We start from the raw sequence: 24,156 nt of genomic DNA, 5'->3' as shown, positions 1-24,156 counted from the left end.
TGATTGGAAGGAATAAGGGAAAAATTTTAATGCAATGTAGTGTGATATCGCGGACGGCACCATATCAGTCGAATGACCGTTGGCATTCAAAGTGAATGTAATGCGGCGGTCGTAACGAACGAACGAAACTGTAGAGTCTCGCATTTATTATGACATTCCATTTTTTTACTATGTGTTCCTGCCCCTGAGCGGCATCTACATCTAAAACAATAGTTGCCCACCCCATAAAGCGCCCCGCTCCCATCCTCCCTCTCTTCCAACAGGTTCCTCCAGACCCTCTGTCCCCGCAGCAGCAGTCAAGCCCCAGTTTGGTGAATAAAACAGGTGAATGAAATAGTTGATTAACACTTCATCACTTAAACCAAGCGGAACATGTTTGTTAGTGAATCAACTAATTAACTGTACACAAAAAGACCATTTCCTTTTATACACTAGGGGAAGTTATTAATTGTTGTGGCATATAGACAAACAATCGGCAGAATAATGTAAATGAAATACTCACAAAGCAGCAATCTTGGACCCATTGAAAGCCCATCCGTGCACAGCTTCTATGGAGTTATAATTGAGGATCCTGGAACAGAGAAAAACAGATATATTAAGTCATATAAGAGACAACTTTTCTGCTGACAGCCATTTTCGCTTGTACTATAATCTCTGAAGCAATTCACATTCTATTTTCACTAATTAAATTAGAATGGTGTACGTAACTTTGCCTGAACATATGTCTCACGTCTTTTATTGAAAGAGGCCGATGTAGCTTCACAGAATATATTAGAACCGAGTCAGGAAATCGTGGTCTTGAGGTTAGCGTTGTTGACGTCATGATCATCTACGTATGCACTAGGGGGCCGAACATCCCAGGTGGGACTGCTGGCCAATGACGCCATACGCACCTTCATTTCGTCAGAATTAATACTGAGCTGTCGAGGGAGCGTTCACTCGCATTGAAACGCCCACATCTCTTCCCAGAAAATCTTTCCGTGATGTTTCGTCGCCCTCCCTGTGATGCTTTCTGTGTACGAAACCACCATGTTGACTTTTTCTTTTTCGCAGGTGTGCTTTATCCTAGTCTTCGGTCCGTCACGATGCAGTTCGGAATGTTATTCCCAAGTATAAGGTACACACGTCATGTGATGAGTAGTCGATAAAACTGGTTAGGATTCAGTTTAATAGGAGAACAAAGCCCAAATGGTGCCGACGAATAGTGGCCATAAACTGCACGGCAACAAAAGTGGAGGGAGAGAATAACCCAAATAACACTTCACGTTGTGGCCATGTTGTCAGCAGTTGCTTTACAATTATTCAGGGTATTTTTATTCTGTCGTTGCAACCACAAAAATGCGTGTTTTTTTCCCCAGACACGTGTCGATTTATTTTGGTAAACCATCATGAGTGATGGTGATTTCCGCTCGATTTCTCGCTTACAGCGGGAAGTGGAGTGTAAAACATTAGAAATGCATAGTGCTGTAGAACAACTAAAAATTAGACCACAGCTACCAGTGTATGGAGATGGTATCTGTTCTTTCGGACATGTCCGCAAGAATAGATGCCATCTGCATATACAGCTACGGCTAACCGGTCATTGATCTCCTCCTTCTGTGCTGGATGCACTCGTATTGTCCGAACTCTTAAGGGCTCGGTGAGGTTGTCAGCCGCGAGTAATGAGTGTAGTGGGCAGCGGCAGTACGATTGTAGTGTGAGGACATTAAGTTAAGAATGTGGGTCTCACGCGGAGCGTGCAACGGATAAATCCCTGCAGTCGTACTCTCTTGTGTCTTCGGTGGCTCAGATGGATAGAGCGTCTGCCATGTCAGCAGGAGTTCGCAGGTTCGAGTCCCGGTCAGGGCACACATTTTCAACTGTCCCCGTTGATGTATATCAACGCCTGTCGACAGCTTAGGGTCTCGATTTAATTATGATTTCACAGCTACCAGTGTCTAAAGAAGAAACACATCAACGATGTGAAAGCGAGGAATCAAACCAAAATCACCACTTCGGCAGGTAGCAATCTAAGATTTTTTTAGATATTCCAGCCACATCAGCAACTATGATAGACTAAGATATTGCAAGATCCGCCTCAGTTGCGCAAATTTTCTTGTCTTTACCCAGGTTTCGGCTAGAATAATCTAGCCTCCTTCAGAAGCATACAATTACTATGACATGGCAGCCAACCGCCCGTATGGTGAAGTGATGCCGGGGCTGGACTTCAGTTAAGTAGTTTTAATTCGATATGGTACCACGGTACTATAGGTTTTAATTTTTAATGTTGACTGTGCTTTACTCTGGCATGTTAAAGTGATTTTATGCTTCTGAAGAAGGCTAGATTATTCTAGCCGAAACCTGGGTAAAGACCAGAAAACTTGCGCAACTGAGGCGGATCTTGCAATATCTTTTTCAAAATCACCACCACTGATGATGCTTTACCTAAATAAAGCTAAACGTATCTGGTGAAAAAAGCACCCATGTTTGTCGTTGCAGCGGCAGAGCAAAAATATCCTCAAGAAATTTCACGGGTTGAGGTGTTATATGGTGTTATTTTAGTGATTAAGACAACGTGTCAAATTTACAAAGACTTTGACAGTATAAGCCCACTTATTAGTATGATGTTTCACTCCCTCTGACTTGGATGCGTGCGTTGATTCGGTGGAGAAAGGAGTCACAAATACACTGTACCTCTGCTGAGGTAAGCTGGACCACAACTGTTGTAACTGGTCCTTGAATCTGGTACTAGCATTGGGTGGGCGGAGTTGACGTCCGAGCTGTACCCACACACGTGGCCCCATCTTTCTGACCACGGGAGTACCTCAACATAGCCCAGACATTTCAGGAGAGACACGTACCATACGTGGACGAATACTGTCTTCTTGATGTTGTTGTTGTTGTCTTCAGTCCTGAGACTGGTTTGATGCAGCTCTCCATGCTACTCTATCCTGTGCAAGCTGCTTCATCTCCCAGTACCTACTGCAACCTACATCCTTCTGAATCTGCTTAGTGTACTCATCTCTCGGTCTCCCTCTACGATTTTTACCCTCCACGCTGCCCTCCAATGCTAAATTTGTGATCCCTTGATGCCTCAAAACATGTCCTACCAACCGATCCCTTCTTCTAGTCAAGTTGTGCCACAAACTTCTCTTCTCCCCAATCCTATTCAATACCTCCTCATTAGTTACGTGATCTATCCACCTTATCTTCAGTATTCTTCTGTAGCACCACATTTCTAAAGCTTCTATTCTCTTCTTGTCCAAACTAGTTATCGTCCATGTTTCACTTCCATACATGGCTAAACTCCAAACAAATACTTTCAGAAACGACTTCCTGATACATAAATCTATATCCGATGTTAACAAATTTCTCTTCTTCAGAAACGCTTTCCTTGCCATTGCCAGTCTACATTTTATATCCTCTCTACTTCGACCATCATCAGTTATTTTACTTCCTAAATAGCAAAACTCCTTTACTACTTTAAGTGTCTCATTTCCTAATCTAATTCTCTCAGCATCACCCGATTTAATTTGACTACATTCCATTATCCTCGTTTTGCTTTTGTTGATGTTCATCTTATATCCTCCTTTCAAGACACTGTCCATTCCGTTCAACTGCTCTTCCAAGTCCTTTGCCGTCTCTGACAGAATTACAATGTCATCGGCGAACCTCAAGGTTTTCACTTCGTCTCCATGAATTTTAATACCTACTCCAAATTTTTCTTTTGTTTCCTTTACTGCTTGCTCAATATACAGATTGAATAACATCGGGGAGAGGCTACAACCCTGTCTCACTCCTTTCCCAACCACTGCTTCCCTTTCATGCCCCTCGACTCTTATTACTGCCATCTGGTTTCTGTACAAATTATGAATAGCCTTTCGCTCCCTGTATTTTACCCCTGCCACCTTTAGAATTTGAAAAAGAGTATTCCAGTCAACATTGTCAAAAGCTTTCTCTAAGTCTACAAATGCTAGAAACGTAGGTTTGCCTTTTCTTAATCTTTCTTCTAAGATAAGTCGTAAGGTCAGTATTGCCTCACGTGTTCCAACATTTCGACGGAATCCAAACTGATCCTCCCCGAGGTCTGCATCTACCAGTTTTTCCATTCGTCTGTAAAGAATTCGCGTTAGTATTTTGATAACTGGCACAATATCCGTGACGCACCGTTGTGGCGTCAGAATTCCCTCATTCAGATCTGAAGTCACACCCGATGGTTCCCCACACCACGACGCCAGGAGTAACATTGCTGTGCTTCTCCACAACAATGGAAGATTGGGACCTCTTCCCAGGTCGCCGCCACACTCGATGACGATTGTCATCCACAGTACTGCAGAACCGCAGTTCGTCGCTGAAAACAATGCGCTGGCATTCATCAGCAGTCCTTGCTTACCGCTCACGTCACCACACCAAACGCAGCCGTTTGTGTTGTGGTGTTATGGCATGGGACTGTAATTCACTAGTCGGTCTGCCGCTAACCTCCAACCAATGGTACGGAATTATGCAGACTGTTGCAGGGAAACCATTCCTTTCCTCGGATGGGAAGCGTAAATAGATTGGGTTTACGACGTGCCTGGTACACATTACGGCGATCCTTCCTTGTGGTGGTCAGACGTGGTCTATCCAACCTTGACAACTAGTATGCTGGCCCTCACGTCCACACACGGTACGAGCAGGTACCCAAAAAACCGTAATTATTTTTCAAAAGCTATATATTTTCAAATTGTTCACATAACAACCTCATCCCCTTCAAAATATTCTCCATTACAATTAATACATTTGTGAAATTACAAATAAATCAATACAGTGAAATGAATACCCTTAGCTGCATACAGGCGATGATATACGTCAACGGGGATATTTCAAAATGTGTGCCCCGATCAGGACTCGAACCCTAGTTCTCCTGCCTGCTTACATGGCAGACGCTCTATCTGTCTGAGACACCGAGGACACAGAGGATAGTCCGACTGCAGGGACTTATCTCTAGCACGCCTCCCGTGTGACTCACATTCCCAACTTATTGTCCTGCACTATATTCGTAGTGCCCCTTCCTATTACACTCATTAAACGCGGCTTTAACGATTCCCGTAAGAGTTCGAGCACTGTTTGTGCATCCTCACAGAAGAAGATGGTCAAATGGCCGGTGAGCCTTAACTACACTCCTGCAAATTGAAATAAGAACACCGTGAATTCATTGTCCCAGGAAGGGGAAACTTCATTAACACATTCCTGGGGTCAGATACATCACATGATCACACTGACAGAACCACAGGCACATAGACACAGGCAACAGAGCATGCACAATGTCGGCACTAGTACAGTGTATATCCACCTTTCGCAGCGATGCAGGCTGCTATTCTCCCATGGAGACGATCGTAGAGATGCTGGATGTAGTCCTGTGGAACGGCTTGCCATGCCATTTCCACCTGGCGCCTCAGTTGGACCAGCGTTCGTGCTGGACGTGCACACCGCGTGAGACGACGCTTCATCCAGTCCCAAACATGCTCAATGGGGGACAGATCCGGAGATCTTGCTGGCCAGGGTAGTTGACTTACACCTTCTAGAGCACGTTGGATGGCACGGGATACATGCGGACGTGAATTGTCCTGTTGGAACAGCAAGTTCCCTTGCCGGTCTAGGAATGGTAGAACGATGGGTTCGATGACGGTTTGGATGTACCGTGCACTATTCAGTGTCCCCTCGACGATCACCAGAGGTGTACGGCCAGTGTAGGAGATCGCTCCCCACACCATGATGCCGGGTGTTGGCCCTGTGTGCCTCCGTCGTATGCAGTCCTGATTGTGGCGCTCTCCTGCACGGCGCCAAACACGCATACGACCATCATTGGCACCAGGGCAGAAGCGACTCTCATCGCTGAAGACGACACGTCTCCTTTCGTCCCTCCATTCACGCCTGTCGCGACACCACTGGAGGCGGGCTGCACGATGTTGGGGCGTGAGCGGAAGACGGCCTAACGGTGTGCGGGACCGTAGCCCAGCTTCACGGAGACGGTTGCGAATGGTCCTCGCCGATACCCCAGGAGCAACAGTGTCCCTAATTTGCTGGGAAGTGGCGGTGCGGTCCCCTACGGCACTGCGTAGGATCCTACGGTCTTGGCGTGCATCCGTGCGTCGCTGCGGTCTGGTCCCAGGTCGACGGGCACGTGCACCTTCCGCCGACCACTGGCGACAACATCGATGTACTGTGGAGACCTCGCGCCCCACGTGTTGAGCAATTCGGCGGTACGTCCACCCGGCCTCCCGCATGCCCACTATACGCCCTCGCTCAAAGTCCGTCAACTGCACATACGGTTCACGTCCACGCTGTCGCGGCATGCTACCAGTGTTAAAGACTGCGATGGAGCTCCGTATGCCACGGCAAACTGGCTGACACTGACGGGGTCGGTGCACAAATGCTGCGCAGCTAGCGCCATTCGACGGCCAACACCGCGGTTCCTGGTGTGTCCGCTGTGCCGTGCGTGTGATCATTGCTTGTACAGCCCTCTCGCAGTGTCCGGGGCAAGTATGGTGGGTCTGACACACCGGTGTCAATGTGTTCTTTTTTCCATTTCCAGGAGTGTATATATTTGCGCAACTGAGGTGGATCTTGCACTATTTGAAACATATTTTGTAGTCATCTGTAGAAATGGCTGAGAGCTTGTAATGGGACACCCTCCTCTAACACCATCTTTTATTTATAGAAATAACCGATACCCTGCATAATAACGATTCTTGTACAGGTGAACATTATATCTGCTGTTTAACTGAATCAATTTCATATGATTTTGTATACGATATGTTGTGTTTCGGGCTAAAATATACAAAAAGAAATCAATCTGTTAGTACTCTGCACGTACAGTTAAAAACGCTCTTCTTTTAGAAATACTTGAAATTACTGAATACCTGACATACTTTAAATTCCTATAATTAATTGGACAATCGGACGATAACTATAAAATTTATTTCTAGACTCATTTACAAAATAATGATATATTTTAGCGAAGTTTCCTCTTTTGTCAAGAAAGTTTGTGAACTCTTTTGCTTTGTAAACTCTTTGGAATATTGTGAGTACCGCAGAATGTGAGTAGTAGTGCTTCTGATGCAGACAGACGTATTTTTTTATGATTGACACTAACAATGTAATTTGGATAATTATGTGGAAATTGTGAAGTCAGTGTAATATAGAAGACTGAGATAAAATAAAAGAAAATCATAACAACAGATAGTACTTCATCAGTTCTTTAATCATCAGGAATCCATAACGTTCAGTCAAAATTTCAGCCGCAAGAATGTACCACTAAACACAATAACTGCAGCCAGCAACAAGAAGAGGAAATGAAGATAAATAAAAAGTTTTCCTTTTGCATATTTTACGCCTCTTTAAACTTTAGAAACTTTTAGAGACAGAGAAATTTAATGGTGATGTGTGAGAGGGTAATATTACAAGCTCCTCCCTTATTTTTTTCTTGACTACTTCAGTGCTGTCAAATCGGTGTCTTTCCGTGCTCCTTTTGAAGCGTGGAAATAAGAAAAAGATGCACGGAGCGAGGTCGGGCAAGTAAGGTGCGTAGGGGAGCGGATCGATGCCATTTTTAGCCAAAAACTGTCTACCACAGATGGCTGTGTGCACAGGTGTGTTGTCGCGGTGGATGAACTAGTTTCCTGTCTGCTCCAATCTTCAAAATTCGCTGAACCCCGCTCCAAGATAACCCACTGATCCCTGACGGTTGATCAATTGTCTTTCGACGGTCTGTGAGCACAAGCTCTAGAATTTTTCAATATTTTCGTCGATCAGGCAGTTGATGGACGTCCAGAACCGACATGTCGCCATTTTTAAATCAAGTAGACCACTCGAGCACTTTAGTTTTCCCATAGCGCCATCTTGGTAAGCTGATTTCAACATTAAAACAACTTCAGCATAATGTTTACGAGCAGCAAAACAAAATTTCGCAGCCTCACATTGTACACTTAAACTTTCCATCATAAAAACTGAAACAAGAACGAAGCAGCGCCAGCGAAAGCAATCACTGCAGATGAATAGAAGAATCCAGATCGACAACACAAGCGGCGTTAAACTGGCGATGGTTGCGCTGTACATGCCTAGCGGTAGAAACGTGTACTACACAAGCTCCGCCTACGGCAATAGTATTCGGTTGTTTTTTTTTTTACCCCCTCATACAACGTCTGGCAACTGTCACACCTGAATGTTCCATATTGAACGATTCGACCCGACAGCAAAATGGACACAACCAATGAGCTCCCACAGATTGTCAGATACCGACAGCGCTATCTCTCACGAGTACAAGGTATCTCTGTCTTTCATAGTGATCACGCATTATCTGTTGTCGTTCACAGTCTTCATACACCCTACCAGGGCTAGTAACAACACTAAACACGAACAGTATTCATGTATCTTGGTGGCCGATCTACTCGTCACAGATAATTGCAACTCGAGGCATTTACATATCCGCCGATAACGTACATTTACATATCCGCCGATAACGTGCATTTACATATCCGCCGATGGCGTGTGCATTTACGAAGCTACACATCCGACCGTTTCTTATGGGTGCTTCTCTCTCCCTCTCTCTCTCTCTGTTTCTGTTGTAGTGTGTTATTCAGAGGTCTGAAGAAACAGCAGTGTCACAAACTACGGAAAGAAAGGTTTCATTCCGATGAATTAATGATTTCTAAACCAGCAGACCTATGGTAAATGAATTTCTCTGTGAAGCTAATCAGTGCGAAAGTCAAGAAGTTAGTAAAATTATTTCAGCAACCCTTTCCGTGTATTGATGGCTACACCCTAAGTCTCAAGCTGTGATCGTTTCAGTTCTTACAATGAGCGAAGGTTTTTTTTATGATCACATAAAGTTAGGTCTGTGTAGAGTCTCGCATTAATGCCGTTGTCGGAAAACAACATAAATTATAACTTCATTAGCTTCTGTTGTGCTATGAGCTGAACACTTGTGAATCCAGACAATAATTTCTCAGAGCTCCCAAATTTAATGAATTTTGTAGGCTAAATTTATTACTCAGCTGCCTTGTCAGCACTCTGGTGTAGCAAAGCACTCTTCTTCGATGCTGTGAATTCCAAGCAGGCGCCCGAGTCACTTCCTTTTCACTCTGCCGTGCTATGGAAGCTAGTCTACTAGGGATGGTCGGGTCGTGGCGCTCTTGTTTGCTTGCTAATCGGAGACCATATTAAAGGCTCTAGACGAGGCTGTTTTATGTTAATTGGGTAATGGAGAATACACATTGGAGACCATGACGCCTTAACAGCTAGGTGCAGCCATCCACGAAACATACTGAGTTCACGGTCTCATCGCGCTCCTGTCGTGGCAGGTTGAAGCTATTTTGCCACATGCCAGCCAAAGGTAAAACAGTATGATTTTAAATACAGTATAAAACGTAATAATCTGTAGCTACTGACAAACAAAGACGAAAGTGTTGAGGAGTAGCAGAAATGAGATTAGCGAGAAACTGATTACCAAAGTTGGTAGTCAAGAAGTAGATGAAGTGAAGAAATTGTGCTACCTCGGAAGCATATTAACGTGGCGGACCAGGTAATAAGAACATAAAATACAGATTATTACAGGCGAAGAGGAGTATCTTGGCCATCAGAAATCAACTACGGTATCAAACATCGCCCTTTAATTAAGGAAGAAATTTCTGAGAATGTACCTCTGGAGCAGTGCATTCTATGGTAGTGATTCACGGACTGTGCAGAAACCGCGAAAGAAGAGAATAGGAATGTTACAGTATAAAAATTACAGACCTCAAATTACAGGTCGGAATGTGTATTCCGTGCTTAAAAACATGAATTTTCAGGTAAATAATAAAAAAAACCATTGAAAGTAGCAGCAGCATTATGCAGTAAACATAGATATGGAGGAATGAATGCACTTACTTTTATTGTTGTTTATTTACTGATGGTAAAATAATGTCAAGTAGCATTTATCATAATAAAATAACTATTGCTGAACAAAATATTTTACGTTGGAAGAAAAACAAGAACAGCAACGGAAAGCTGACGAAATTTGCATATAAATCGACATTTTAGTTACATGCCACAAGATGGAAATGTATGAACATGACTCGCGACAAACGAGACCTCAAATAACCGGCAGCCATGTTGCTCATGATCAATTGTAATCAGTGTGCTTTGTGAATTGGTAGAGGGAACACACACACATGAGGAGCGTGCAGGTCACATCTCGACAGTGTCCGAAATTTTCTAAGTGTTTAAATGGGAACTTCTGATGTTTTACTGTATGGAGAAAGCTTTAAAAATATTTCGTTTGGTGAGCTTAGAATAATTTGCGTGAGCAATCTAGTCTGAACACTGAAACTTTACCACGATTATTTTGTGAGTGATCTGAACTTGTAATTTTAACTATGTCGCAGTTATGGAATCTTATTTAAAACGTAGACTGAGCAAAATTTGATTTATTTTCCGATATTATTACGGATGTTTATGCGACACTTATCGTGAGATACTGATCTGGTTTGGTTTACGCTCTCGAACCGTTGTATTTTTATTCAGTAACAAACAAACACTGAGCTGTTGCAAAGAAAAATGAATAAACTCAGTTTTTTGTTAAATTGTAAAATACTGTGAGCTGTGAACAATAATTTTTCACCGCAAATTATTGCCTGCATAATTTTGAAATTGGCGACTAGATTTTCAGGGTAAATGAGACAAATACTTTTGGATGGCAGCCAGAATTTTACGTAGCCAGATTTTAGAAAAATCCATACTGCATTCAGAGACATTACGAACAGTGGGTAGCATCATATCGGGCAAATAATATTCTGGTATGGTCGCGAACTGCATCTGATTAATACGTAACACATCGTTATTTGCTGTCCTTTTGGTGCTAAAATGTTAATGGCCAGAAGTGTAGTTAGATAAAGGATAAAATCGAAATGTGTAGGACCAAAACCAGGGAAGTAGGAGGAGTTTAAAATTTCTTCCTATTCGTGCCCTTGGATATTGCACTATCGTGTTCTACATCTACAACTACATCCATACTCCGAAAGCCATCTGACGGTGTGTGGCGGAGGGTACTTTGAATGTTGCTGCCTTATATGATAACGTATGCTTCCAGGACTATTGATCGTTTATATTCTTATCGTATTTGTTTCCAGAAACTAAGAGCATTGTTCAGTAGGTAATACAGGACATTTTTCTGAAAGCAGGTTGGTTTTACTTAGGATTCGAATACACTATATTATTCCCCTTTCTTTTGGCTACAAAACCATATTTTTCAACATAATCTCCGTTCAGTGCTACGACCTTACGCCACCGTACAGGAGGGGTCCGTATGCTCGCATGGTATCACTCTACGCGTCGTCGTCTGAGCTAACTTATTGCTGCGTCAATAACCTCCACATTATATACGTACTGCTTCCCGAGGAGTGTGTCGTCCATTGGGAAAAACAGGTGGAAGTCGGAAGGTGCGATACCCGGGCTGTAGGTTGGATGAGGACCTCGTCTCGGGTGCGCTGGATTGTATGATGCCTGCGTTGTCATGCAGAAGGAGAAAGTCATTTCCATTTTTGTGGCGACCAAACGCGGAAGTCGTTACTTCAATTTTCTCAGGGTAGCACAATACACTTCAGAACTGATCGTTGTACCACAAGGGAGGACATGAAAGAGCATAACCCCTTCAGAGTTCCAAAAGACTCTGCCATGACTTTACCGGCTGAGGGTGCGACATTAAACTTTTCTTCGGAGGGGACGTTGTGTGGAATCATTCCATTGATTCCTGTTTTGTTTTCGGTTCGAAGAGATGAACTCATGTGTTTTTCGCCTGTGACCATGTTCGACAAAAACTTGTCACGAACAGTCTCGTAACGCGCAAGTAATTCCGCACGGATGGTCCTTCGTTGCTCTTTATGGTATTCTGTTAGGCAGCGAGGTATCTAGCGGTCACACCCCTTTGGGTACCACAACTAGTGGACGAGCGTCGGCACTTCAGACAGAGAGGTTCAGTCGTTCAGCGAGATGTGTGGTCGTGAACCGTCGAATACTTGGAATGAGAGTGTCCCCACGTTCCAACACTGCAGAAGTCACAGCTGTGTGCGGCCGGCCGGCTCCCGGGAAATCGGACAGGTTTGCGCGACCTTGTTGCGATGGTGACGAACGTCTCGCTCAACGACAAACTGTGCTTTTGTTCACCTCGGGTGTCCGTAGACGTTCTGCGGACACCTGTGAATATCTCGATGCTATCGTTTTTCACCAAAAGAAACTTAGTGACAGCTCTCTTCTTGGTCACGTCTCCATTACAGACGCCATTTCGAATGCTATATTTAGCGCCGCCACCTGTCGAAACTTCATGAAACTAAAGGAGGTGAGGCGGGAAGATGCTGCGATGTTCCGAAACACATTCCGCTTCTTGTTTTCGAACGAAACTGGAGGAGAGGAGTAGAGAGAGTCAACAAGCTAAGCCTCCATCTCGCAGCATGCGCCCGCGTTCTGTGCTTCCGCGAAATCAGAGCTGACATACTGGCCATAGGAATCGCTGATCCCTTGTGGTTTAGTGAAGATCGTACTCGATCACTAATCATGGACCAAGATTAGACTACTTCGAAACAAGGAAGTGAAACAACGAACAACGCACATCAGGAGCCAAACTGGAGTACGCAGGAACATTCGGGAACGGCTATTATTTGCTGAGGTCCATAGTGCCGTAAACTTATTAGCTCAGATCCGATCTCTACCGGTATCTTACGGAACCGTAATTCATAACACTCCTCCCCAAAACTGCTACGTTAAACAGTTCACACATTTTGTTCGTGGGTATTTGGTCCATTCCTCTTCTGTTTTAGCTATCAAACAACTTGAATGGAAATTGTTAAGTCCTTCACATTGTATATGGCAGTCGAAAAACTGTATATGGTTTTAATTTATGGCGAATGTCGCCAAACTGTTGGAGCAATGGTGTTCGCTATAACTTAGCGAAAATCGCACTTCAATACATTTACTGTTTCTGTATATACTGTATTTCTGTGATCTGTCTGTAAGCTTTCGTGGCCGTTGTGACTTGTGATAAAATCTTCGGAGTTGTTACATCTCCTTTCATTCCTCTTCAAACTTCCTCACTGGTTCACATTTCGATTCCTCTGCTCGGATCTTCTTCAGGATTGCACTGATGTCCCAGGGTGGCTGAACCCTGTCGAAAGACAGTTATTTTGCAAAAACAGACATAATGTCTTATGGGATAACAGCAATCAGTGATTTGATAACGTTACTTAAAAACCGTCTTGATTGCAAATTTTTTATTCATATGACCGGTTTTGGTTCATTCAGAACCACCTTCAGATCTGATATTTCAGTTACAGGAGTATCCCGTCCAAATCCAGCAATGACGTAGCATCCGAAAATTGCTGGATTTGGACGGGTTACTCCTGTAACTGAAATATCAGATCTGAAGGTGGTTCTGAATGAACCGAAACCGGTCATATGAATAAAAAATTTGCAATCAAGACGGTTTTTAAGTAACATTAGAAAGACAGTTAACTTGTAAAAGCCTGTTTTGTCGCACTTATTAGGGGAAATGCAGTTGTTCGGTAAAAAAGTTTTCAGGCTGCTACTCGTGGATCCTCGTCAGCCTCATGATTTTTAACCCACTGCACTTTTCAGAAAAACCGCTGGGAAATAGCCTTTTTCAAGTGAGCGCGACACAGTTTTTCGACAGTGCTACGCAACACGAGTGGAATCTTGAAGAAGATCCCATCAGAGGGATTGAAACGTCGAGCAGTGAAGAAGTTTGACGACGAATATCACACGGTCCAATAATTCAGAAGATTTTATCTTTTATGTCTATGTGGTTTATCTCTCTAGGACATTCAAGGGATTGTTCGCAAGTCTCAGGCTGCTTTTGACGTTTGTGACATTTCTGTCGTTGGAGCCATAAGGTTCTATCCCAAGATTCGCTCGATACTTTCGTTGAGTCCGCAATAGCTGAGGCACGAAGTAACAAGCGCGCCGAGACGGTACAGTGAGTACCAATTCCGTGAGCTACTGCGCCACTTTAGTAAGAGAATAATCTGATTGGCTGCCAGCAGAGGAGCCAGCGCGCCAAATGTCTAAGTTTCATTTATTAATATTCGATAAAATATAATTCAGATTTAATTTTGTATCAAGCTGAATACACACTCAATAGCAAGCTATCATCCACTTACTTAAAATTTCATTTTTATTACAATTTTTATTAAGATCAGAAAAACGATATTCACACGAAATACTTCGTGCATCTTCGGCTCCCGGAAGAAGTGCACTGCGAGGCGAAGTGATTGGCGCTGTCTAAGTCAGCAAGGCACGAGGGTTTGTACTGGATAGTTTGCGTTGCAGGGCGCACGATTAAGATATGCGGTGCAGCATAAAATTGAACTCAGTAACTACGGCTCTGCGTCCAAAGTAAAGAAGAACAGAGTAGAAGCGTACATTATTTTTGTGAACATAATTTCTCCAGATGAAGTAACAGACTTGTGATTGTTTCTAATATGAGCTGTGAATCGTGTGACTTTACAAGCGTGCGTTTCCAACATACAATATGTGCAGGTTGATGGTTTATCAGCAAAGCGATCTGTATAATGTAGAATGAGAAGCATCTGGCATCCCAAATACTGAACTTGACCATTTAGTGGAATGGAGAATCTTTCCCATTTCACCAGTTATTTTACGCCTCACCTCAAGAACGACGAATTCGTGAACTCAGTACTACATCTGTAACGGGACTCCGGTTACTGGTGTATTACAGAATCTCAGTGTTCTACCTTGAGCTGGTAGAACACAACTAAGTCCATCGCATACCCTGGATTTCCAGTGCAAATGGAAACAGTCACAAGTCATTCGTGGGAAGACGAAGGAGGGACAGGAAGAATGAATTAATTTGAAGAATAAGAGTAGCATCGGATACTGGCTGAAATCGTCACATTCGAAGGTTAGTCGGGCTTACGCTCGATAATGACATTCTTGGGGGACGAAATTCTTCTCTGTAAAAATCTACATAGATTCCGCGAACAGAGATCTAGCAAAACTCAGCTCGCTCTGTTCCTTCATGAGAGCCAAAGTGCCGTAGACAACGGCGTTCAGATTGATGCCGTGTTCCTTGACTTCAGGAAGGCATTTGACACCATCCCACACTGCCGTTTAGTGAAAGAAGTAGAGCTTGCCAAGTACAGAACCAGATTTCTGACTGGATTCAAAACTTTCTTGTAGATAGAAATTAAAAAAAAAAAAACAGCAGATGTAAAGGTAATTTCCGGGTTACCCCAAGGAAGTGAAATAGGACCATTACTGTTTGCAATGCGTGTAAATGACCTAAGAGAAAGCGTCGGATGCTCATTATGACTGTTCGCAGATGCGATTGTCTGTAGTCCGCAGCTCGTGGTCTCGTGATCGCGTTCTCGCTTCTCGAGCATGGGCTCCCGGGTTCGATTCCCAGCGGTGTCAGGGATTTTCACCGACCTCGAGATGACTGGGTATTTGTGTTGTCCTCATCATTTCATCATCATTCGTGAATGTGGCGAGTTTCGGCTGAGTAAAGGTTGGGAATTTGTACGGGCGCTGATAACCGTGCAGTTGAGCGCCCCACAAAGCAAACATCATCATCATCATCGATAATCTGTAAGAAAGTAGGAACCCCACAAGACAGTATCGATTTGCAGCGTGACCTGCAGACGGTGGATGAATCGTGCAGGCTCTGGCAATTGACCCTGTACGTAAATAAACGTTCATAATGCCCTTACATAGGGAAATAAATCCACTACACTATTGATGACAAATTGCTGGAGAACAGGACCTATCGTAAAACATTTAGGTGAAGTTACCCAGAGGGACTTTAAGTACAATGATCACATGAAACAAAAAGTAGGAGAAGCAGACGTCAGACTGAGATTCATAGACAGAATCTTAAGGAAATGTAACTCATCCACGAAGGAAGTGGCTTGCAAGGCTCTTGTTCAATCGATTCTTCAATATTGTTCATCAATCTGGGATCCTTACCGTGTAGGACTGATAGAAGAGATAAGGTAGGAGGCCCAAATTTCCTCATTTAGTACATTAGGACCTGTATGTCCTGAAAAGTTACGGACTTGTATGAAAACTGCCGTTCAGTCGGCTTGCCATTAACAGTAATAGATACGAGTAATAATCAGTACTGTTGATTAGCTACCTGGCGGCAGCAAATGAGTTGCATAGACAGTCATCTGGCTGAAGTTTTCGCGGTCGCTAGAGAAATGGAAGAGTTGAACCTTGTCTACGGAATAAAACTGTCGTGCGATGCTTCACTGGCCACAGTCCACCAGATTTGCTGAGTCTTAACGTGTGTTAGGTCATATATAGTGAGAAAGGTATAGTTTTCTCCAGATGATAACTGAAGTCTTCGACTCCCAAGTAATACAATCTTTCCAAAAGTCTACAAAGTTCAATGCGTCTTTACGAATACAGGTAGAACAACCCATATAACAAATTATGGATTAAAAATTGCAAGCAAAATTCTAACTTCACTTCATTTCGTCAGGATCATAGGCCAAACATTTGACTATAACGATTAACGTTGGGGCAACAAAGGCGTCGTGTCGCAGTTCATGTTGGACAAGGAAAGAAAAAGAACGGGCATTGTTCTTACCGAAGGAGTCATCCTGCAATAGAACGGTGTGCTGACCCCATGCCTGTCCATACCGCATCAGACAACGCCATTGGCGTAGATGACACGGCGGTCGGTCCGATCCGATTGGCCCGTCTATGAATAGAACGCGTAACCTCCTGACGGCGAGTGAAGTCCTCTCTCGTGTTCTCCATACCACTTATCGCTTTTGACTTACCTTTTTTGTCACAATGTTTCGCTAATGTAACGAGTTGTCATTGCCATTATTGCATTATCAAAATACACTGACCAGCCAGAGCATTATGGCCACCTAACAGCCGGTATGTCAACCTTTGGCACGGATAACAGCGGCGACACGTCATGGCATGGAAGCAACGAGGCTTTGGTAGTTCGCTGGACGGTGTTGGCACCACATCTGCACAAACAAGGCGCCTAATTACCGTAAATCACGGGGACGGGGTGGCGATGAGGACTGACGCCACGTTAAATTACATTCCAGATGTATTCGATCGGGTTCAGATCTGGCGAGTTGCGGGATCAGCACATCAATCGGAACTCGCTACTGTGTTCCTCGAACTACTCCATCACACTCCTGGCATCGTGACACGGTGCATTATCTTGCTGAAAAATGCCACTGCCGTCGGGAAACATGATCGTCATGAACTGGGAGAACGTGGTCTGCAACCAGTGTACGAAACTCCTTGGCCGTCACGGCGCCTTGCACGAGTTTCTCTGGGCCCATTGATGCCCATGTTAATGGAGCATAATGGAGCTGCTGCCATGTTTTCTCCGTCTGACAGTACAGGCGTAAAGGAGCAGTTTCCCATGAAGACGACGGATTCGCGCTTTCTCCTCGGCATGATGAATGATGTATGGGGATTCTTCAGACCACGCAGTGCTTTGCCACTGTGCTAATGTCCAGTGCCGATGGTCACGTGCCCATTTCAGTCGTATTTACCGTTGTCGTGGTGTATACAGAGAAGTTGCAGCATTAGAAAATCGCAGAGAAATGTAGGAAGATCCGCAGCGGACAGGCACTTGGTGCAGGGAGTGGCAACTGACGCTTAACATAGACAAATGAAATGTATTGCGAATACATAGAAAGAAGGATCCTTTATTGTATGAGTATATGATAGCGGAAAAAACACTGGTAGCAGTTACTTCTGTAAAATATCTGGGAGTATGCGTGCGGAACGATTTGAAGTGGAATGATCATATAAAAGTAATTGTTGGTAAGGCGGGTACCAGGTTGAGATTCGTTGGGAGAGTCCTTAGAAAATGTAGTCCATCAAGAAAGGAGGTGGCTTACAAAACACTCGTTAGACCTATACTTGAGTATTGCTCATCAGTGTGGGATCCGCATCAGGTCGGGTTGACAGAGGAGATAGAGAAGATCCAAAGAGGAGCGGCGCGTTTCGTCACAGGGTTATTTGGTAAGCGTGATAGTGTTACGGAGATGTTTAGCAAACTCAAGTGGCAGACTCTGCAAGAGCGGCGCTCTGCATCGCGGTGTAACTTGCTGTCCAGGTTTCGAGAGGGTGCGTTTCTGGATAAGGTATCGAATATATTGCTTCCCCCTACTTATACCTCCCGAGGAGATCAAGAATGTAAAATCAGAGAGAGGCCTTCCGGCAGTCGTTCTTCCCGCGAACCATACGCGACTGGAACAGAAAAGGGAGGTAATGACAGTGGCACGTAAAGTGCCCTCCGCCACGCACCGTTCGGTGACTTGCGGAGTATAAATGTAGATGTAGATGTGGATGTAGATGTTAACAATGGCACATCCATGGGTCGTCGACTGCGGAGACCCATCGCTAGGAATGTTCGGTGGACTGTGTTTCCAGACGCACATGTACTCTGCCCAGCATTAAAGTCTGATGTTAGTTCCTCCACAGTTCGCCGCCTGTCCTTTTTTAGCAGTCTGCCCCGCCTTCCAAGTTCGACATATGTAATGAGGGGCGGCCGAGCAACCTCATAGCGTCTGGGAATTGTTTCACCTCGGTTTCTTCAAGTGTTGAAGACACTCACCACCGCACTCCTCTAATATCCGAAAAGTGGTGCAGTTTCCACATCGCAAGCTTCCGGACCAGCACAATCTGCCCTCAATCAGACTCAAACAGATCGCCATCCTTCCCCTTTCTACACACTAACACCACGGTTATTGATACTACTTGCACGTGCGTGCGTCTGATTAGGAGTCCTTTATGTCCAGGTGACGGTGCTATCGATTGGACAGGTTTATATCGATGGTAGGTCGATGGTCATAGTGTTACAGCTGATGCGTGTACGTGTTTCTACTTGATGTAATTCATAATCGTATATTATTAGCACCCAAATAAATTTCTCAAGATTAGAGAATTTGCACTATTAATCTAAAAAAAAGAAAGAAAATCTCATCCATGAGGTATTACAGGTGTATATCAGTGCTTTAGTATTGTGTTAGTATTGTGTCTAAGCGGGTTGATATTCACTTAACGGGAAAATATAAGGGCGGGACAGTGCCAGATAGAGTATATTATTATCTTGCTAGAGTTAGAAGTTCCAGTTGACGTTTCCCGTTTTTTAGCGAATTAAATTTGGGTTCTTAAATTCCTCCTTCTCCAAAACACAATGTAAATCTTGCTTCTGTTACCCACACGTATTTCGGCAGTTATATTTTATTTTCTGTAGGTCTCTATTTTTGTAAAAAATATTATACAAAGTTCATGGTTGGTTTTCTATTTTAAGCCTAAAGGCTATAACAAATACCTTTTTGGTTCTGACTGTTCACCTGAAACAACATTAACTGTGTAAATGAATTTGTACAGGTCAGATTGCTCTTATACCTTCTATAGCGTAACTTCCTGTCGTCTACAAAGTAGTCGGAAATATTTGCTTACAGAGATATTAATTCTGAAATACTTTTTCCGAGATCGGTAGTGGTCTATGCCCGGTTTTACGTCTTTTGTCCTATTACACAACTTTGGTATGTTTTGTTTGTTAGTAATTGCATGCACTTTTTTCACACCTTTTATACTCAGCTGGTACCACACGTTCTGAAACGTCCCCTTTGAACAACGCCATATGAAACGTCCCCTTTGAACAATTAATGAATTACAGTGCTTAAACTGACACACAATATTTTTAGCGCAACGCAGCCTGACTTTCCAAAATCCCTACAAAAGAATGGCCCTCACTAACATTAACCTATACGTTGCACAAATCATTTACCTCACAAAAATCTTGGTTACTGGAACTACTGCAATACAGCGAGCGCCACTACTGCCAGCTAAATAAAAGATTGAAACTACGGAAGGCACTAACTACTAATAGGCATAGTTAGCAAATGAAAGATTTTAATAGAGAACAAACAATGTATTTATCTTAATATCATCAGAAGTCATAATATATATAGCAGTTCATGACATCCAGTCTTACAGATTCAAAACCCCGCAATTTCTCTCGCCACATCCACCACTGCTGGCGGCTCACCTCCAACTGCGCAACGCTACGCGCTGTTAACAGCCAACTGCCCAACACTGCAATAGCGAACAACAATGCAAACCAGCCACAGACTGCACACAGCACAGCCAGTGATTTTCATATAGAGCGCTACGTGGCGCTACCAATATAAAAACTTAAACAGCCTACTTACAGTTCTTGAACACAAAACAAAGTTTGGGAGAAAACATACATCATCGTACTCATCGAGAGACGCGATATTACTGTAGCCGCTCGTTTGTTCATCGTTTATGTTTACTTTTCCAGTGTTGCACCAATTTTGAACGTTCTGTGCGAGTTTTTATAGTTCATCTGCTGGAGGAGAATATGTGCTCTATGTGTGTGTGTGTGTGTGTGTGTGTGTGTGTGTGTGTGTGTGTGTGTGTGTATCTTTGTGTAATGCAATGAGTGTTGTAGACAGAGTTGCATTTCGTAGTATTGTGTGTTTGTTGAAACCTCTCCTTCTTCGTATTGTTTGTCTGTGGTAGTTCCCTGTACTGCAATTTTTTTGGCAGGGACTATTGCTCTCTTTGAGACCTAGAGATCAGTTTCAATATCATATTTGTGATGGTATTGCTCTATGAGATGATCTGCTAAAGTGGAGTGTGTACTGTCACTTTTTAAGGCTCTGGTGTGCTCAGAATGATCAGTTTTAAAATTCCTCGAAGTCTGGAGTTACATTAGTTTGAAGGTAATTAGAGTAGCATGAACTAAAAGTTAACTGATATTCCAGCTTTGTTGAAATTGTCAGCAAAGGCAATATTAGTGTTGAATTGTTTATATCTTATGTTGTTTGAGTGTTATAATAATTATAGTTCTTGATTCTTCTCTGCGTTCCCCCTCAAGTGGATTTTCCTGTTTCTGTATCTTAGTATGTGCCATGTAGTATCACTTTCAAAATGTTACGGTTTCTATTTACTCCCTGTGTTTGACATGTGTTAGTATTCCTTGCTCTTTGTTGTGTCTGGTAGTTCATTTTTTATTTTGTTTGGTTAGTTTTTTGTTTGTTTCATAACTGCACCCATTCTCTCTGGCTATCTGGCGTATTGTGTTTACTTCCGGTGTACAGCTGAGTTTATATAATGGGGTTCTGTTAAGCCTGTGAAGCTTGCATTTAAAACTTGAATGTTTGTGTATCAGTGGGCGATTGGACTGGTTGTGAATGGCTCTAAGTGTAGTTATGGATTTCCTGTATATTAGAAAGTTATGTTTGTTGTTCATTCTGTTTATGGTGATGTCTAGGAACTTAAGTTTTACGTCTGCTGCTGTCCCAATAGTTAATTTCATTTTAGATTTTGCGTAATGGATTTTATAAGTAGTATCATCTGCAACACTAATCACATTCTTCACAGGCGCCTAATAGCTTCCCCACAAGCAGCATGGTGAGTATATATCGCCAGTGGAGACTATTAATTGAGGGGTAGAGTTCAGAAGGTGGCAATGTGGTGGAAGTAAACGCAAATTAAAACTGGCAAGTAATTGGCTGTTAGCACCATTTGCACTTTTAATCAGTACAATTTAAATTAAAACTGTTCGTAATTGATTGCAAATTATGCTAAATTGAAAGCTGTATTTACCTCGCATCGATCGAATGGAATGTAAAATTTAGTGTAACGTTCGCAAAGGAGATACTTAGACAATACTTAACAGTTGATAGAAGTATCATCGAGATTAAAATATAGTTAAAGATGATTAATAGTTATGTTGAACAAATTTATAGCTATAATAATAATAATGATAACAATAATAATTAATTGACGTAACAAAAATGAGTAGGTTATATGAGGTAACACTCAAATTAGTTTCAGAAAATTAATAGTGATATGATATACCTAAAATGAAACGCAGTTTACCCACTTTCAACAAGGTGTAGAAATGGTTTTTTGAAAAACACATATGTGCTATTAAGTCAGGACAAATGGAGGAAGATGAATGTAAGAACGGTCAAGGTCCAAGCTACTTTACTGATTGATGGAAGCATAATGTGTGAATACGACGTGTGTACGCCTTCTTCAAGGAAAAGATTGATGTTCAAAAGCACAAAATAGAGTATTTTCATATATTGGCACAGTAGAATTTCCTCAAATTTTAAATCGAGCTCTTTTGGAAAGATAAATAGAAACTTCTCCAGTGCCATCGATTCATATGGAGTTTCAGTGGTGACTTATAACTTTGGTCTCAGCAACTGGACAAAAAAGTCCTCTGAAGAAACCAAAGTACGTCGAAATTAGTTATTGAAAGACTGACCATCTCACACAGGGTAGCGGGCTAACAGACATTGAGAAGGTGTATAAAAAATTGGGACCCGAAGCTATATTTTAAATACAGCGTTTCACGATCGAACAAAGAAACAAACTGATGGGGAATATGCGTGTGAGCCCAGACAGTGCAAACATCAAATGGTTCAAATGGCTCTGAGCACTATTGAACTTAACAGCTGAGGTCATCAGTCCTCTATAACTTAGAACTACTTAAACCTAACTAGCCTAACGAAATCACACACATCCATGCCCGAGGTAGGTTTCGAACGTGCTACCGCAGCGGTCGCGCGGTTCCAGATTGAAGCGCCTAGAACAGCTCGGCCGCTGCGGCCTGCTGCAATCATCGAACAGCTGGTTGATGCAGGCAGATTTTTATGCGGAACACAGAGAAATAGGATCACGTACTGGGTCTAGGAACTATCAGAAGTGATCCTAAGCACTAGGTCATAACAGCAGGTTATGTGGGGATCAGATGCAAACCATACATTACATATGTATGTCAACCATTTGCATCCACAAAGTGATTGTGTAGCGTATAGTTCAACGCGCTCGGCAGATCAGCTTCCCCAACACACCCAGTTTGCAGTCAGAAGGAGGCAGATGAAGTAAAACTGCTGAGGAAGCAAATCTTTGCACACGTCGTCCCAGTAGATACATCGGACACTGGTATGACCCCAAAGCAAACTAACAAGAGTCTACAGCACCCAGAACTGCATCTTTCGCTCGGATGATAACTGCAGAAGGCATCTGTGCTGAACACATGGAGACTATATTGTCGATTTGTCGGAGAACATAGTTGACGTAACTATTATTGTGCTGACGGTGCTGCTGTCTTCATAAATGTAGCAAGACTCCAGCATAAGTAAATTTCAGAAATAATAGTGCCAGAGGCAAATGTCTTTGTTTTACGATAAGATACAAGCAGGATACCAAATCTGATCTTGTATTGCAACATTTTCATGCGAACCTCAATAAATGAATAAGGATATTATAGCATTGCCTCCGGTAGAACAAACTTTCGAGAGCCTTAAGAACGGAAAAGCGTTATCTGCGCTATGAGAATTACAAACATTATTACCCGTGTTCTTTTGTATAGGAAGAATGAGTGTTTTTTTTTTTGGTTCATTGTCTTATCGATTCTGCTGTTCTCGTTGATGGACGTTAATTGTTCACAGTCTGTAATTAAATGTCACTCTGGCCATTTTTGTGTAGGCTCATAATAATATGAAAACGGTGTCTTCTAGTATTTTTCAATTCATATTAGGCAGATATACAGTTTTTTTTATTGTTAACGATATCATGAATGCTTACGCTGCCATTGCACATAGGCAGCTATCTTGGAGCATTCAACCCCACAGAAAAATTAATTAAACATTGTTTGAATCTATTATCGCGTAATATTAAAAATGGATCTTTAATCCATCGTGAGGAGGAATGATGTCTTCACGTTGGGATATGTATGCTATTGTTGGTGATTGCACCCTCAGAAAAATTATCTGTGCCTTTTAACAAACATAAAATAGAAAAGATTCATTAATTATATTTTTCAAAACCATTTTATACAATAAGAATAACGGCACAGTTATCGTTGTATGAAGTACCCAATTAAAAATTTAATTATTCATTACACGAAAATATCTATTTCATAAAGCATGCTGTACATCTACATCTATACACTCATAAGCCACCTTGTGGTATGTGACGGAGGACAAACCGAGTGCCACGATCATTTCAGCCTCTTCTGTTCTATTAGTAAATGATGCATCGCCAGAGTCACAGCCGGTAAGCGTTCACATGACCTGAAGGTTATGAGTTTTCCAT

General features: G+C 42.7%; 1 protein-coding gene across 4 annotated transcripts in view; it reads right to left on the bottom strand.

Moving 5' to 3' along the window:
• The window catches only part of LOC126276649 (probable glycoprotein hormone G-protein coupled receptor), a 1,482,411-nt gene that overhangs the window by 293,190 nt on the left and 1,165,065 nt on the right, over positions 1-24,156 (bottom strand). For all 4 annotated transcript variants that reach the window (XM_049977295.1, XM_049977293.1, XM_049977296.1 and 1 more), the window contains one exon: positions 503-571. In XM_049977295.1, the coding sequence (XP_049833252.1) occupies positions 503-571 (69 nt within the window). The remainder of the gene's footprint in view (positions 1-502; positions 572-24,156) is intronic.

This window comes from Schistocerca gregaria, chromosome 1 (assembly GCF_023897955.1).
Source record: "Schistocerca gregaria isolate iqSchGreg1 chromosome 1, iqSchGreg1.2, whole genome shotgun sequence".
Classification (NCBI taxonomy): domain Eukaryota; kingdom Metazoa; phylum Arthropoda; class Insecta; order Orthoptera; family Acrididae; genus Schistocerca; species Schistocerca gregaria.
The sequence above is the reverse complement of the archived record's forward strand: the minus strand, read 5'-3'. Positions and strand labels throughout refer to the sequence as shown.